Source organism: Pseudoliparis swirei, chromosome 20, assembly GCF_029220125.1.
Source record: "Pseudoliparis swirei isolate HS2019 ecotype Mariana Trench chromosome 20, NWPU_hadal_v1, whole genome shotgun sequence".
NCBI lineage: Eukaryota > Metazoa > Chordata > Actinopteri > Perciformes > Liparidae > Pseudoliparis > Pseudoliparis swirei.
In genome coordinates this window covers 17,165,988-17,183,847 of record NC_079407.1, presented here as the reverse complement: position 1 = coordinate 17,183,847, position 17,860 = coordinate 17,165,988, and the positions used below count along the sequence as shown (strand labels likewise).

The following is a 17,860-nucleotide window of genomic DNA, read 5'->3' as shown; positions in this document are numbered from 1 at the left end:
ATCTTCTCCTTCTCAAGGGAAAACCAGCACTCCCTCCAGGTGTGTTTCAGAAGGAGGATCTATACACCAGACGACGATGGAGGCAAGTGCAGTACATCTCCGACATCTTCTGGAAGCGCTGGTCCAGAGAATACTTGCCCCTCCTACAAGAAAGGCAGAAGTGGCTGGAGAAGAAGAGGAATGTGAAAGAGGGAGACGTTGTACTCATCGTGGACCAGAGGGCTCCAAGAGGGTCCTGGTTGATGGGAAAGGTGGAGAAGACAATCCCCGACGCCAAAGGGTTCGTCCGTCGGGTCCTTGTCAAAACGAAGACCAACACCATAGTGAGACCCATAACTAAGTTGTGTCTCCTGCTCGAGATGGAAGAACCCCATGGACAATAAAGGACATTGTTATTTAGGACATTATTACTTCTACAGTTGTCATTTTTGTAGGCCTCATCTAGACTTGTCTAGGTTGTTTATGTTGGCTTAGGCCTTAGAGAAATGTTTTAGAATATAGAAATGGATATGTTTAGTTAGGTAATTGTCATCCCCATGATGAGCAATTAGGGGCGGAATGTTAGTGCCATTTTCCATATTGTAATTGTAATTGTAATTTAGACTCAGATTTAGATACTATATTATTTAGATTCATATTTAGATGTGTTCGTTATAGTGATTGCATAATTGTATGTTATAATTTGCATTGTTTAGAATAATCAGAGGTGAGTTGTGACGTATTGAGCTCGCGCATTGATATATCAACGGGCGGACTTGTTTCACGTGCTCCAGAATTCAGTAAAAGGAACGGAGCGAACTCACTGTTTTCTACCGTTGTTGAAACACATTACACGCGTAGACTCGTTCTTTCCGTCTAAGAGTGGTAAAACTAATGGAAATGTCAAGAAACATCTACTGATGACACAAAGGGAGTTTTAGCCGCTACATTTATCTTTCTCACCCTCGTTGGTTTCTGTTGCAGTTTTCCTCGCAGGGTGACAAATTCTACTCGGCAAATAAGTCTTGACTGAGGAAGTAAAACAAATGAAAAATAAACTAACCGCAATAACAAGAATTAAAGGAGCATTATGCAATAAAACAATACCCAGAAGTGAATGATTACCCAAACTGCAGGGCATGAGCAGCCGTAGCGAGCCGTCTCGTAGACGGGGAGTCTCAAAGTGCCCCGGCAGGGACGGGACGGCATGAATGATGTCTGGCTTTAACACTTCCCAAGGCGCTCCGCTCTGTGAGCTGGCTGAGTAACCCAACAGACATTGGGCATGGCGACTTGGAGAAAACAGGCTGTGAAGAGAAGAAACTGTGAGAGACGTGCACATCTGATAAACATAACCCCCATTTATTGTTTCAAAAAGCAGTGTGAGAGAGAGAAAGAGAGAGAGAGAGAGTATGTACACATATTGGTTTGTGAGTGACAGCAAACATGCACCCGAAGGAACACACATCAATCTCAGCTGTAGAGGGTGTGTACATCTAACCATGAACCACAGAACACACACACACACACACACACACACTTATGCCTTACATACTGTCAGATGATCCAACTCGGTTTCACTGAATGACACCATCATGGAATGCTCAGGACCGTTGATTTTGTTTTTTTCCCTAAATGTTGCTCACTGCTTGGAAGTCCCGGGTGAGACTGCCGAGTTACAATCCGTCTGTGACTGTCAGCTGTTTATGGGTTTATTTTATTGGCCCTCACGGTTGTGTTTAACCTATAGCTCTAAACAGTGCTGCTATGGTTTTCCTAAGTGATTAGTCCAATTATAATTACACACAGGCAATAAAGCCAGATGCTGGATGCATCTTGAACGTACTAAATAGTAATAACTATTCCTGCAGTATATTGCTGATGGCATGTTGGCGCTGTCACTCCAGCAGTCAGTTTATTAATGTTGACCAGCGGTGTCACCTAAACCCACATTAGTTTCCTTTACAGCCTTTAAAAGTAAATATATGAGGGCCGTTAAGTCTTTTCTTTGTGTGAGGGAGAAACCCTCTGCACTTTTTATTTTCTACTGTATGTTTTTTTGTAAGATCCTGTGTGAAGTCTTTGTTTCTGTTGTCACTGGGATTTCCAGCTGAAGATGGAAGTTTGAACATGTGAAAACTCTCTGTCTCTCAAAGTGGAACGTCTTATTTGTTTACCACATCCCCGTTCTGTGAAGGAAGAGTTGCTGTGCGCCACCGGTGAATGGTTGCTGAGAAGCCTCTGGGGCTCAGGAAATATGGTGCAGTGCATGAATAACTGATGTGTTTCCCCCCCTCTCACTTATTACTGAGTTTGTATCCTTAAGGTGTGCCTTTTCCATGCTTGGCTGACATTTATTTTGGCAATAACCTGCAAGGGCAAATGAATTATAAACCCACAAGGCCTAATTGAACTGATGCAGCATATTTATCTCTCTCTCCTCTCTCTCTTTGTGTCCTTTCCTCTTTGGAGGCTCTCCATAATGTTTCCATTTGCTGTGATGTATACTAAGACCAACAGCGTTTCGGCTTTCACGGTGTTTGATGCAAACAGTTTAGTTGAGACTGCAGCAGCCGGCTGTCAGTTCTGTAATTTTCCATGAAGCAGAACAGCACCATTCTTTTTTACTCATCATGCATCTAAAGCGGAATACAGTCTCTTGGCTTCAGCTGGCTGATGGGGCACACTCTGTCCTCAAGTGCACTTTGATAAACTCATCAGAGCAAGCAGGATTATTGGAACTTTGTATGCATTGGAGTCTGCACGCCGTCCTCTCTGCAAGTGTTAAAACCTGCCATCCTCTAATAAATGTCCTGTCGCAGTCGTCGGTGACAACATTTATGTCGCAGTCGTCGGTGTTGGTGGATGGATCAGGGCGTAACTTTTGGAATGTTTTCATTTCATTAACATAATGGAGTCCCCTACTAAATCTTTGCAGTGGGGATACGTTTGCATTTTACAAGCGTCATTGTATGCAGAAAGTACAATTCTTGTCTTCAGCGCCTTTTGATTATTAGAGAGCTACTTTATCTTAACCTATACTTTCATATCATTTCATACAGACATTCTTGGTCCCCAGAGGACGAATTCTACTGACTTCAAGTCTAAATATGTGCACAACAAATAACATGCTAATCAGCTTTAGCTGTACTTTGTATTAATTGCTTATCAGTAAACACGCCAAAGTAAGACAGTGAACAAGGTGAGCTTCACCTGCTACACATCAGCGTGTCAGTGTGAGCGCATTAGCATGGCTCAAGTTTTTATTGATTAGTCATCGACACATTCTAACAATGATGAAAAGGACTGAGAACCACATCACCACTGAGCCATTTAGTCACTCGCATCCATCACAGTTTCACTCAGCTGAAGCAGTAGGATGTGCAGAGAGAGCTTTCATAGGCACAGCAATGATCATCTATCTGCTGTCGGTCAGGAACATTCACATTTGACCCCACACACGTTCTGGTGAACTTATGACTTTTCGTTGTTCCCGAGCATCTTGCTGTTTCGTGTCACGGGGCCGAGTGGAGAGGGGATCCTTGAGATCACTCACAACGTCACAGCAGTCCTGGGAGAGGACGTCCACCTGAGCTGGAGTTTTCTGGGCGAGAGTGAGATCCGGAGCGCCGAGTAGAAACGCCAGATTAACTCGAAAATGACATCCAAGGGACTGGACGTATTTTTTAATGGCGAACCGTTTAGCCGTGATAACATCTCAAAGCCATAGTCTCTCACCAACCTCACAGTTAAGATGACGGTGTCCAGGGTGGAAGCGGAGGGAGAATACATCTGTGAGTTTGAATCAGAGGAAGACCAGTATTCTGACCGCGTATATCTCACTGTAGTTGGTAAGCCCATGTTTGATTTTCTTTCATTCACCACGATGAGAAGAAATTAGCCTCATGGTGTTGCCATGATTTTAAATGAATCTAAAAGGTCATTTCTGCTGCATCACCAATCTGATTTTAATTTAACTTGCAGATAATGCATCTTTGACCCAAGTCTTGTCTCAGAAGATTAACATGCTTCCTACATTCCTTCACAGCTCGGCCCGACATACAGACGTTGGTGAACGCAGAGATCATAAACGGCTCTCACGACCAGTCGGTGTCATGCTCTGCGGTCGACGGCTGGCCTCTGCCTCAGGTCAGCTGGTTGGTCGTCGACCGACCTCCTTCAGATGACACTTTTGCTGTGGGCGTGAGTGAAACCATTCACTCAAACGGCACCTCCACCCCGAGCAGCATCCTCCACTTCCCCACCCACCTGCAGGACGAGGACCGCTTGACCTTTGGGGTCCAACGCCCGACTCTCCCAGACCCCAAAGTCACCACAGTCAGGGCGGAGACCTACAGAAAGCCAACACTCACAACTGAGCGTGCTGGTGTTGTCGTGTTTCTCCATTTGCGTAACCGGAAGGGGACATATTGTGCTGCATTCACCACACTGAGTTTTGTATCGTGCATCATGACTCAGCATCTCACAAAACAATAACATTCTCACTGACTCTTCACGCTGGCCATTCATACCCACTATGCTTCACATACACAGTGACAGACCATAAATCACATTGTACAATGCACTTTTGTCACTGACGTCGAGCATATGGAACAATGCAGCAATAAGCCGGTAAATAATTGATAACAGCAGCGTGCTACAACATTTCTCCTGTTCAATTAGTTTTGAATCAAAAACATTTTCTCACAAACTCTGCTAAAATAGAGTTTTTCAACCAAGTTCTTATACACCTGAAAGTGTGAATGAGGTAAACATGTTTGTCCCTCAAGAGTCTAGAAATCCACGATACTCACTATGTCTTGTCGTTTTGACATGCATGAGGTTAAAAGTTGCTACAATCTATATTCACAGACACAGTTGGCGACATCATGGAGTTGGTAGGGACCAAACACAGAGCTGGAAGAGAGAGATACTGGAACCGACTGAATGCTAATGTTGCTCCGTTATGCTGAACGCTGATACATCAATGTTGCATAGACTCTGTGTTTCTGCTGCCCCCAAGTGGCCAGAAAGATTTGATTATATTTACATAGATTTACTTTAAAAATAATAGTGATGTAACATAATTCATCCCCAAATGAAACTTAGAAACTAGAAGTCATTTCATTTTCATTTTTTCATTTATTTATTTATTTGAACAGGGACCGTACACATCAATCAGCCCAGGGGTAAATGTGTCAGTCTTAGCTATAAGGCTACATTTCAACCGTAGTCCCTGTGGCCAGATGTTACAAGCCTTCACTAATGGAGAAAAAGGTTATCACAGAAACATCATAAAAAGCAATAAACATACAGGTTACGCTCAAATACTGGCCTCATCATAAAATCATTAAAAGTCAAACACTAGTTGTGCAAAACTTAAATACATGCTACTCCAGAAAACCCTGACATTTAGTTTTGTTTTCCCTCTAACTGACCGAGCAATGTTCACACACCACATGTCAGCCTATGGTCCCCATGTTACTGGTTCCCATACTGGTTCCCATGTTACGCTGCCTCGAGCACAGAACAGACACAACAGATCGCTCGTAACAAACCCAGTAAATGCTCTTATGTGGTGCAGCCTCATGCCGCTTGCTTGGAACATCAACATTTAAAAGGGAACAATGGGCAGTGCAGAGCACCTATGGAAGTCTGCGTGATGTAAAAATCCATTAGCACAATCCGGGCCAGCCAGCTCATTTGTCCGTGATACATTCACACCCCACTGAAGCACCGCAGCTTAGGTCATTTTCCAGCTGCAGCGGTTAAATTCACCGCGAACTAGAGGTGTCAACAGAGGAAATTTGGAAAGCAAAGGTTCTTTGCTTCACTTTAATCGCACACAACCTTCCCCCAACACCCACGCTAACTTCTCTTACTCATTAGGGATGGCTGGTTATTGTATGACACCACAACGTTGATGCATTTTACAATAGACTCTGATCTCGGCTGATTCCCGCCATTAAAGCCTGTGGTTCGCTCAGCTTCGGTTGGACAGCAGCTGGGCCAAACATCTGCTCTCAGCTGCAGCGCGGCCAACAGATGGGACAGGTGATAAGCCCAATTCAGCACTCGCCGAAACCCGAGCAGAAGCACCTTACGGCTTGTGTTTTGCTCATCCGGCCCCGGCTTCCTATTCAACAAAAACACCCTGAGCCTCAACTTGATATCTGACTTTTAGATTTGCTGGAAAAAACATCAGACCCCTCGAGAAAGAATAACTCTTCTCGCCTTTCTTCCGGCTCTTTTAGCGAGGCCAAATGTGAGCATTAAAGCAGAGATGGTCCAACAAGGAGGAAGTGAGTTCTGGGTGGTCTTGTGCATTTCATCTGCAGGGAGACCTGACGCTGACATCGCCTTGGCTTTGAACAGCCACGAAGAGCTGCAGAGAGAGGACAACACGGGCGGATCGGAGATGCAGACAAGCTCAGTGGTCCTTCCTGCAGCAGTGTACGAGGGCCGTAATGTCCCTTGCTTGTTTGACCACCCCAGATTTACACAGCAAGTGTCACGAGTCATAACACTGCCGTCTTTTTGTGAGTATTAGCAAAGATTCACCTTTAAAATAACTCGGCTGATGCCCATGAGGTAGAAGTCACAGAAAAACGGACACGTGCTTTATTATTCTGCAGATTTGTCTGGAGTTCAGTTGTTGTACTCAGAGCTGGGAGGCGACAGTGAAGACCTTCAAGGCACTCCTCCACCTGTCGATGTGCAGGAAGGACGGAGAGACATCGTCATCAGCCTGCAGGTCACTGGGGATGTGCCACGTTATGATGTTACCTGCATAAAGTAAGAACGATGTGGTATTATAAAAGAATCGGGCAACTTATGCCCTTTTTATTAATGCCGAAGGTTATGTTTTGTTTGATGTATTGTTTATTTATATTTATTATTTTTTATTTATTTATTTATTTATATGCAAAATAAAAAAAAAAAAAAAGTAATATGAAAGAATTTGGGATGATTATTTGTTTATTATTTTATTACCAGTTGATTAGATTTTGGGATTTTGTCATCGGTCAAGGTCAGGTCAGGGTCACAGGTCAAAATGTTGAAAAATCTTGAATCAAATTCTGAAATTTGGATGTTATTATCGAGGACCATTTGATTAGATTTTAGATCAATCAATCAAGTCAAAAGGTCAAGGTCATGGAAAAGGTCAAAAGGTTTTTTTTACCAGCGATATATTTTTTTTCCAATTGGCATACAACTAATGCCAAAAAATTAATAAAATGCAATCTCTTGTGATATATTGAAGGTATGCTTCACCGAGTGCCCATTCTAGTTGTTTTATTATTATTTTAGTTCTCTCTATTTTACTTTTGTAACGAGCGTGTGGAAACGCGTCGACAGAAACAGTTAACACCGATAGTATTGACTGAAATGATATGCACGCTGTGGAGGATGGGGCAACACATTTGACGGCACCAAACCACAGGCGATAGCAGGAATCAAATTTAGACAAGTTTCCTGATTGAAATAACCGACTGAAACATGGACTCCTCTTTGTAGTCTCACTCTTGTGTTTCCGTCTGGAGACGCCGGGCCCTCGCCTGACGGTGTGGAACTGGTTGGCAGCAGCCTCACAGTTCAGGGTCCTGTGGAGCATCAGCATGCCGGCCTGTCCGAATGCGTCTTCTCCTATCACCGTCTTAAAACAACGCTAAAGTTTAATGTCACGGTTAAACCTCAAGTTATACAGTCCGGTAGGTGTATTATACACTACCGTTCAAAAGTTTGGGATCACTTAGAAATGACTTTATTTTTCAAAGAAAAGCACTGTTTTTTCAATAAAGATAACATTAAATTAATCAGAAATACACTCTCTACATTGTTAATGTGGTAAATGACTATTCTAGGTGGAAGTGTCTGGTTTCTAATGAAATATCTCCAGAGGTGTATAGAGGCCCTTTTACATCAACGATCACTCCAGTGTTCTAATGGTACATTGTGTTTGCTAATCGCCTTAGAAGACTAATGTCTGATTAGAAAACCCGTGCAATTATGTTAGCACAGCTGAAAACAGTTATGCTGGTGATATAAGCTATAACTGGCCTTCCTTTGAGCTTGAAGTTTGTAGAACAAAATTAATATTTCAAATATTAATCATTATTTCTAACCTTGTCAATGTCTTGACTCTATTTTATATTCATTTGATAAATAAAAGTGTGATTTTTCATGGAAGACACGAAATTGTCTGGGTGATCCCAAACTTTTGAACGGTAGTATACTTCTACTTATTTACATTTGTCTGCAGTGTGTGGCTATGACATAGTTCTCTCCTCTCAGTTCCTCCAACAGTTTGAGTCGATTTGCAGACTGAAGATGGACGCAGGGTGATTGAGTGGTCAGCAGCTGATGCCGTTCCTGCAGCCGACATGTCCTGGCTTCTACCAGAGGGTGTGTCTGGAGTCTCTTGGTTCATTTTCACTTCTCATAATGGAAGCCACTCTGTCAGAGGAGTTTTACTCCTCCCTGCCTGCTCGCCTTGGGAGCTCACTGTGGAGTGTGTGATAAATCACCCTGAGTTTGAGGAGCCAGAGAACAGAAGTGTTACCCTCCCTCTTTGCGGTATGTTCGACAAATCAAGCGCTGGATAATATTGTAGGAGTTGTAAAACGTTTCTGGCCGCGTACAAGAGCCAAAGATTGTTTGATCTTTTTCAACAACAAAAAAACTATTTTCAACTCCTCTTTCCCACGCAGCACGCCCTGAAAGCACCATCAACTCCAGCGCCGAGTGGAAAGACGGTGACGGGTTCACTGGGGTGGACTGCTCGGTGCACAGCGTTGCCCCTGCGGCAATCATCAGCTGGCGCGTTGGAAACAACAGCATCAGTTATGTGTCGGAGACCGAAATCCAGGCTGATGGTTCGGTATCGGCCCGGAGCTCCGCGCGTGTCTGGTCATCTTTGTATTCTGGTCAGAATTTGACCTGCACAGTGGAGCATCCAAGCCTGGAGGCACCAGAAAAAAGATCAATACACATTCTTGTGGACAGTATGTTGTTTCTTTCTTTGAGATATTTCTCTCTGTGACTCACACTGACTCACGCAGCTGCTTCTCCCCTTCCTGTCACCCCTTGTTTTCTTTTGCAGAAGCCCTTCTGCTGAGTGTGTCTCTGGTGAGGCAGCAGGACTCTCCTCTCTGGCTGGCAGTGTGCGACTGCACAGGGGAGGGTGTCGGGGGCGACCTCGTCTGGGTCCTTCCCGAAAATGCCAAAGGCCAAACATCCCTGCACTCAGAGTATGAGGGCTTCGTCACTAAAGCCAAACTGACGTATCAGTTTCCTCTGGCCCTTCATGAGGGGGAGGACCTGACCTGTGTGTATCGTTTTGGACGTGGATTCACAGAGAAAAAGACCATTCATGTCCCCAGATACCGTGAGTTTAGAAACAATACTCATGCAAGCGCTTGCACACTTTTGCTCCAAATGTAATGATTCACATACATGCACTCAGCGATCCAAAGATGTCATGGTTCAAAATGACTTTTCCGCAGATATCTTCTCTGTGAGAGTCCCAAACCGCACGACTCCTCTGCAAAGCCGCGGCAGTGGTGTCATCATCGCACACAGACTGGCTCTCTGGGAAAATCATCACAACCAGAGAGCGCTGATCCGAGTCGTAGGCAACGTGCCAGACCACAACCTCATCTGTAAAAGGTGATGAATCCTCTGCTATCTACCACCTAACGAGGATGCAGCTGTACGCACGGCGTACTGAACACAAGTACATGCTTGCCCAATTTCAAGAAGCTATTAAACACAGAGTTAACAAGTATCACCCTGGAAATGTAAATTGTTTCTACAACATGGATGTCATTGAGTTCAGAGAGATTCCATAGTCCTATGAACTCACCGTGGGTACTGTAGTTTATTTTGGGTCAACTCCACACACACACACACACACACCGTGTTGTAAATACTCACGAGAAGATCAAATGTCTATAAATCCGCAGCTAAAAATAGCCCAAAACGCATGCGCATGTACTTTTGAGAAACACTACAGTGCGCAGCTGAGAGCGGAGTTTACTGGGCCTTCTAACAAACAAGTTAAACTTCATATTTTTATGCAATCTTGTTTCGCAACAGATAGAGTGTAACGTCAGAAACATTTGTGAGATAGACGAACACCTTGTTGGTTTCTGTCTTTTTGATTGATTTGTTCGCAATAGAAGAAACATAAAACACTCCTTCAGAGAGAAATTCAGTTAAAAGTCAACGGTGTTGCAGGAGTGACGGCACATTTGTCCAAATGGACGGGCTTGCAATGGTCTTCCAGTCAGAGCTCACGGAGCAGCATGAAGGCCTGTACAGCTGCCGGGCGTCCTTCTATCACCACACGGCAACAGTCAACAATCAAGTGGAGGTCACGAGCGAGGGCCAGCAGTGAGTGTGGACCCTGCTGTAAATCAGAGTGACTTGTTGACCCAGGACTTTCTGATCATATCAACATGCTGAGGTGTGTTTTCCCAATGAAGTTTGCTGGGACTTGTGTTTCGTATTTGTGGCTCAGACAACTGTGTCCATGTTTGTGTTTCAGCACTTGCCGCCGTGATCTGCATTTCTTCGGCCTCGGCCATCATCCCTGTCCTCGTCGTCACCCTCTGGGTGTGCTGGTGAGATGAACGCCTGCACGGGTAACTGTGTTTGCAGCTCGGCAGGAGATGTGTTGACGGGCAACGCTGCCGGTGGCATACAATACGAGACAAACGGGATGCGCGGATCGTTCACCCAACTAACCGGGCTGTGATTCACAAACATGAAGCAGTGTGACAGCAGCAGACATGACGTGTCTCTGCCAGCGCAGCTCTGCTATTATAGACAGGTAGAACATTGGAGATAAATAGTTTATCTTCCAGTTTCCTGCTCTGGCTATCAGAAATGTTACTTCTGGCCCGTTTCTGCAGTAGACTGCTGTTTGTTGGCTCATTATCATGAATGTCACATTGCAAAAGTGGAGGTAAAAGGTTTAAAGTCCACGACTTCGGAAGTTTTTAGTGTAATGAAGATCGAGCTGCCATCCCACCATGATAACCACCACAAATCCACATGGAAGGCGAGCCACTCGTTTTTTCCGACTGATGTGGGATATCTGTCACAATCCTAGACATATTTAATGGCGTCTGCCTGCAGAGCTTTCCACATTTTTCGCATTCACTGCCAAATCTAACTTCTCTCGAGAATGTTTGTCTGGATGGGATCAGGCCTCTCCGTGACTAAAGCTGCACAACCACGGTTTGAATAGGCCCGGCTCTGTGGTCAGAACATTTGGTCAAGGTGCCATTGGTTGACAGAGCCTCGGTCCCCTTATCCCATGGCTCCGGTGGGAGGGTCCTGTCAGGCTAATTTGGGAAGGTCAGTCCCACAGCTCACAACAAGCGCATACAAGAAAAACATGACTCCCCGGGAGAAAAGCTATTTTGGCACCGACGTCCACCCCTCCCCTCCCCTCCACTACTGGGGGTTCCTTTTGACGGCTGCAGGTCTTCATTGCGTTCATGTCGCTGAGGTCATCATGTACAAAGCGAGCTGCTGCTTCTGACATGAGAGACCAACGACCACTCGCCGTCTCAATTGATATTCTTGTAGCATAATGCATTCCCAGCTGCAGCTTCCCCATTGGAACAACTCTGTGTGTGAGGTTAAGTGTGATCAGAGTGCCATCTAGTGGTGATGTTCAGCCCTACATGCTCCTTGAAATAAATTCATTATTCAAAACGGGATCATTCACATGCTTCACACAACCTTTTTTTGTTTGGTTTGACAGCAAAAGACAAAGCTGGACACAATATAAGGTAAGACACAATTCAGTTGACTTGCAAGTCCGTTTTCCTTTTCGAAAATGTTCATAAATCCAGTTTTTCATTGTAAATGAATATTCTTTTTCTGGTTTTGCTCAGTTATTATACTCATCTGAAATCAGCACAGTCTCTCAAACTGTTCATAATTATAATTCAGAAAAAGGAGTCTCTTGCTGCTTTGACAACTCTGATGCAGGATCCCGGCTCTCCTCAGGTGAAGAAGTGAGCCGGGACAGAACATAACAATAAGGTTTATGCTCAGATGGTCAGTTACTCCATCGTCCTGGACATCAAGACTTTGGACGTACACATTCAGCTTTGCATTGTGCACAAACTAGAGATGAAGGCTTACTGGAAGTACAGGATGTATCATTTATGTGTATGTTCATATGAGTTCAGCATTAGAAGTGAAATAATCCTTTTTATTTACTGAAATGAGCTATTCTCAATATTTTTTTGAATAAGAGGCATTACTGATTTTAAAGCATTTCCGTTGCACTTCTTCATTGATTTGAATTGTGTTTATTTCTTATGTAAAATCATCCAATTATCTTTTATTTATTTATTTTATTTATCTTCTATTTTCATCAAGTTGTCCCCACAAGACTGAAACACAACAAACACATCTCCAGATTTAGAGATACCTGTGACTTTAGCTTCCCACCATCTGCCCTTGTGGCATCTCACTAAATGCGGGACTACTTGTGGTTCCAGTGGTGGGCCGTCAGGGCCAGCAAGGCCTTCTCTGCTGGCCTAAACATCATCAGAATATATATATATTTTTTAAATAAATGTTCCCACAAATATGTATTCAATTATTCCCCAGAATAAGAGTTATACTCTTCATTTCATAGGTTTCCTCTTGGTTGCACTGCTTCCAGCCCCAGGTTGAGATTTGGAGGGCTGGTCTTTATTGTTAGATCTTTTATCCAATCATATTCAGCCATCGTGTGTTGCCAGGGGGCTAAAATCTGCCCTTAGGCCTGCAGAATCAACATTGCGGGCGCTGGTAGCTTCAAGTGAATGGAAATGAAAATGTTGTCAACCAATCAGCTTTAGAGTTGGCTCCTGTAGGCCTGCTAGCTGGCCCCGGAACTAGCACAGGAGCCAGCTAGCAGGCGGAGTGCGTGCACGTCTTTTGATTGGATTACCAATATTGAGAGGCGGGGCCTATGGGCAGGTATATGCAGAACCTCAGAACTAGGAAACTGAATTTGATAAACGAATTAATTCGCGTATTACTAAGCTATTTTTTCAACCCACAATGGCGAAAGGAGGAGAAGATATCGATTTGGTCGAGGATATAATTATAACGCCATTCTCAAGACGAACTTTAAGACCGACGCCGACGCTACAAAGCCCGTCACAGGCGGGGAAGGGGTTCGTTCGCCACTTTCAAAGTTCCAACTACCGCTACCAATGGCTCACAGGCTCCGAGAAGCTCTGCACAGTGTGTGGGCGAGTGAACAGCGGAATATTCTACATGTTTCAGACGTTGACCGGGTGGAAGAGGCTTTTAAAAGAGTTTGAGCTTTACTCCAACCACAAAAGACCCGACTGCAAAAGAATAGACCTGCAACCCATTTGTAAACAAACCCACCCGGTGAATTGAGCCCGTCCGAGCAGAAGAAAATGTGTTCGAGATGCAAATGACGGTGGCCTTAAGGGACATTTCACACAACAACGCTGCCGGTGTTCTAGTGACAGCGACCAGAACTCGGTTAGGAGCAGCGGACCAACCACACGTCTGTGTCGCCGTCTCCATCAGCGGCTCGTTGCAGGTCAACAAGCGCACGGCTCACACTAATTCGGCGTAATGATGAGTTGTAGTTTTGGCACTTTATGCCCTTCGTATGACGTCATATTTATTACGTCATTTATATTGCCGGTGCGTGAAAATAATTTCTGACACGGAACCGGTCCGTGGCTCAAAAAAGGTTGGGGACCGCTGGTTTATGGTATACTTTATGCTTTGGAATTAGCATTGTATGTTTAAATACTAAATGTTCTCACTTTTTCATGTATACACTGAGATTTCACAAATTGTTTGATGATGAAAACTTGGTTTAAAGTCATGGAAAAGTCATAGAAATCCATTGGTCGTATGATAAAATGATTTGACTTTTTTTTTTTAATGTGTTAATTTGCGAAACATTATGTGCAATTCATGACACAATTCCAACTGAATAAGTTATTTGTCTCTCACCATTGATAATTTTTTAAATAGTGGTCCAACAGAATGTGAGAGTCTATTTGAACAGTGATGCAACACTTAGCTTGAGCAACAAGTTTATTAACAACAAAGTCAGTTACTTCAAATCTGAACTGAAAACAGTGATTCGAAGCAGGAAAGTGATTTTCACCAAAGTTGATTTTTGTAAAAAATGTTGGCCTGTTTGTAGAGTGAGATGGCAGCTGGGAGGAAGGAGCTCCTGGAGAGGATCTGGATCCGTCTCTAACTGAAAGTGCTCGACCGGGAGGACCCTGTTCTCCACCACCATGCACCTAATGGTTCCAGGATGGTTCCCAGTTATGAGGTGCCCTTGTCATTTCATAAATTCCTTTTTGATATGTGATATCTCGAATGTTTCATTGATCTCTTCAGGCCAACAGTAATGTTTCATTGATCTCTTCAGGCCAACAGTAATGTTTCATTGATCTCTTCAGGCCAACAGTATGTACCTGACAATACTCTGAGCCGGACCCGTTTGTTGAAAAGTAAAAACACAAATGTACCTTTGTAGTTATTTTCAATAGGGTTCTTTATTTTGTTATCGTCGGTGCCTCTTCAGTGTTGATAAGTTCTCTATGATCATTTTGAAATAAGCACCCGCAGTGTTATACAAATGATGATAATGATATTAATTAATTAAATTCCCTGTTTCCCCCCTTATATTACAGGCATGTTTTGTTCCCTTGCACCTACATCTGTCTATAATGATGCATACATTACTTTATGTTCTGGTACGCGATCAGTAAAGATAACAATTGTTTATGAGTATATTTGAATAAAATTGGGAACAATCATCCTGCACGTTGCTGGCCGTTTCTCCATTTCATTTATATCAACAGTATATAATAATGAACAGTAATAACAATAAGGCCTTTGAGTCAAATGGAAATCAAAAAGGGAGAATATTTATATATAAAGTGTTATACATTGTCAGATTCAACAATCAGAAAAATGATACAATATAAAGAAAGACATATTGAGAAGGTTTGTTGAACATGTATATAATTGTGCTACTCAGTAACTAAACTAACAATACTGTACATACATGAACATGAACATACAGGATTATATGCGACAAATGACATTTGAAAGCTTTTAGATGATTATTTCTCGTTCAGCCTGAAGTGTCAGTCTCCTCCTTGATTTCTTGTCAGCAGATGATGCAAACAGCGGATGACAGCTTCCTGTGTGTGAGGAGCTTCCCGAACCCGTCAGCACAGAAGAAGCAGATGGAAACAAACTACGTCCTCTGTGCTGGTGGGGACGGGACCCTCCTCGTCCTCCTGGCTGGTGTCGGGGAGGGGGGGCAGCTAGGACCTTATTCACTGAGTCTTGGACTCTCTGGGGTGCTGAGAGGGGTTCAGAGGTCTGCTGGGGGTTTGGGCATCGGGATGGTTGACGCCCACCCTCAGCTTCCCCAAGAGCGAGACAAAAGCCCAGTGGAGTCCTGCCTGTGAGACACAAACACAAGAGATGAATACTTTTGTTCTCAACGACACATTGTTGTGTTGAATCTGGCCTCCATTGATGGAATCGCACTACTTCTGTAGTCTTGGAGAGGGATTACTTACTCAGCCCACTGAACGAAAGACCACTGCCGCTGTCCATCTGGTGCTGTGGTCCTCCATCCTCCTCATCTGGTCATCTGGTCCTCATCTGGTCCTCCATCCTCCTCATCTGGTCCTCTGGTCCTTAACCTGGGTAAAAGAGACTTGGAGACTTTTCTTAACGTTAGTAGTTTTTATCACACATCTGTCTGGTTCAGCCACCTTCACCTAACTCTAAAAATAACCAGAGAGTCAAATGAACGCCGGGAACATATCTGATTTATTGCAGAGAATACAAACACAGCTCATACTGCAGTCGCACAGAGACCCGACAGCCCGGCACCCCAAACTCTCGCAACACCCCACACAAAAGCCCCAGAGGAACCCAGGAGAAAGCCTTGTCCAAGTCCACAAAACACATGTAGACTGGTTGGGCAAACTCCCAGGACCCCTCCAGCAGTCTTGCGAGGGTAAAGCGCTGGTCCACTGTTTCACAACCGGGACGGAATCCGCACTGCTCCTCTTGAACCACGAGGACCGCAACCCACAAGGAGACGACGGTCCGTGTACGTAATGTTAGTTTGTTTTTTCGTTTCATTCCAAATACGGAATCCGGAAATCACGTGGTTTTTTCGTTTTCCATTTGAAACCAAAAACGGAATACCACCTCCGTATTTCGTTTCTGCCGTCTGAAACCAAAAACGACAGAACGGAAGTGCTTAAAATGAAAGTCAAAATAAAAGCCAGTGATACATATTCGTATTAACTTTAGAAGAATATTAAATAATCAATATAAAGAATAAATAATTAAACGGGGATATTTTAACGATGCAAACACATAGCAGGGTAACGTTAGAAGAATATTAATTAGTCAATATAAAGAATAATTAAACCTGGATATGTTAGCGACAGTGGTGACGACGGGAAGTTTAATATTCATGTACACAGCAATAATCACCTTCTCACTTGTTGCATTGTTTGATGCAACACAGTACCTAATATAGATTAATCAAAGTAATGATTCTGTGCAGAGTTGTTGCTGTTATTATGTTTAGATTTCCACCGCAGAGTAAACGGTTCACCTTTATACCGCTAGATGGCAGTATACCTGTTATTGATACATATGTATTTAATGTTCATGGTTAATTTCCGGCATAGTTGTAAACATCATGTATTTACTTGTTTTATTTGGGACATTTTGGAACTAAACATTCCTACATGGAAGAGTGAGGATATGATGACCACGAGGCAATACATAGACAATTGAAAAATAAAGAGACAGTAGTTGATTTTATCTTATTAAGCAGCCTTCAGTTAGCACCCAGTCACAGCACCACCTGTGCTTCACCTGTATCCTTCATTAATTCAATTCAATTCAGTTTATTTGTATAGCCCAATTTCACAAATTAGTCTCGGAGTGCTTTACAATCTGTACACATAGACATCCCTGCCCCAAAACCTCACATCGGACCAGGAAAAACTCCCAAATAACCCTTCAGGGGGAAAAAAAGGGAAGAAACCTGCAGGAGAGCAACAGAGGAGGATCCCTCTCCAGGATGGACAGGTGCAATAGATGTAATGTGTACAGAAGGACAGATTTAGAGTTTAAATACATTCAATGAATATGACAGTGTATGAATAGTTCATAGTAGGCATATTCCACGATGGAGACCTCCACGATCCATCAGGCAGATGGTGGTGGTGAGGAGGAGTGGGCGGAGTCTCAACAGTGGGCGGCGTCTCAACAGGACAGTGGCGTAGTCAGGAGCAGGAATTCCACGACCCAGACCTCGATGATCCATCAGGCAGATAGGATCTATGCCGTCTCATGGGGTCCGATGACCCCATGAGACGTGAAGTCAAAAGGACTCCGGGGAGAAAGCAGAGTTAGTAACGTGTGATTGAGAGATGAAAATTCATCCTTAAGGAGAGAAAAAAGAGGAGATAGGTACTCAGTGCATCCTAAAACGTCCCCCGGCAGCTATAAGCCTATAGCAGCATATCAAGGGGCTGGACCTGGTGAACCTGATTCAGCCCTAACTATAAGCTCCGTCAAAGAGGAAGGTCTTAAGTCTACTCTTAAATGAGGTGACTGTCTGCCTCCCGGACTGAAATTGGAAGCTGGTTCCATAAAAGAGGAGCTTGATAACTAAAGGCTCTGGCTCCCATTCTACTTTTTAAGACTCTACATCATCATTACATCAACGGTTAATGGGGACAAGTTTTTTGTAGGGCTGTGAAACGATAAAATTTTTTACTGAGGTTAATCACAGGTTTCTGTGGATTAATCA

The 17,860-nt window shown here is 43.7% G+C and overlaps 1 protein-coding gene across 4 annotated transcripts; it reads left to right on the top strand.

The window, feature by feature from the left end:
• The first annotated feature begins 7,527 nt into the window (after positions 1-7,527).
• On the top strand, positions 7,528-14,828 carry si:ch211-149e23.4 (uncharacterized). 4 transcript variants are annotated; one of them, XR_008834859.1, is made up of 10 exons: positions 7,528-7,691; positions 8,275-8,556; positions 8,691-8,984; positions 9,083-9,367; positions 9,486-9,648; positions 10,219-10,374; positions 10,529-10,604; positions 11,756-11,783; positions 14,192-14,326; positions 14,691-14,828. XR_008834859.1 is itself a non-coding variant. In XM_056441281.1 (9 exons), exons 2-8 carry the CDS (start codon positions 8,364-8,366, stop codon positions 11,780-11,782), a joined length of 1,194 nt encoding a protein of 397 aa, XP_056297256.1. In that variant the 5' UTR covers positions 7,528-7,691; positions 8,275-8,363; the 3' UTR covers position 11,783; positions 14,192-14,828. The 4 variants fall into 4 exon arrangements, 2 of the variants coding, with proteins under 2 accessions (XP_056297256.1, XP_056297257.1); XM_056441281.1 differs by having other exon boundaries at positions 14,192-14,828; XR_008834860.1 differs by lacking the exons at positions 14,192-14,326; positions 14,691-14,828 and having other exon boundaries at positions 10,219-10,447; positions 11,756-11,765.
• The last annotated feature ends 3,032 nt before the right edge of the window (positions 14,829-17,860 follow it).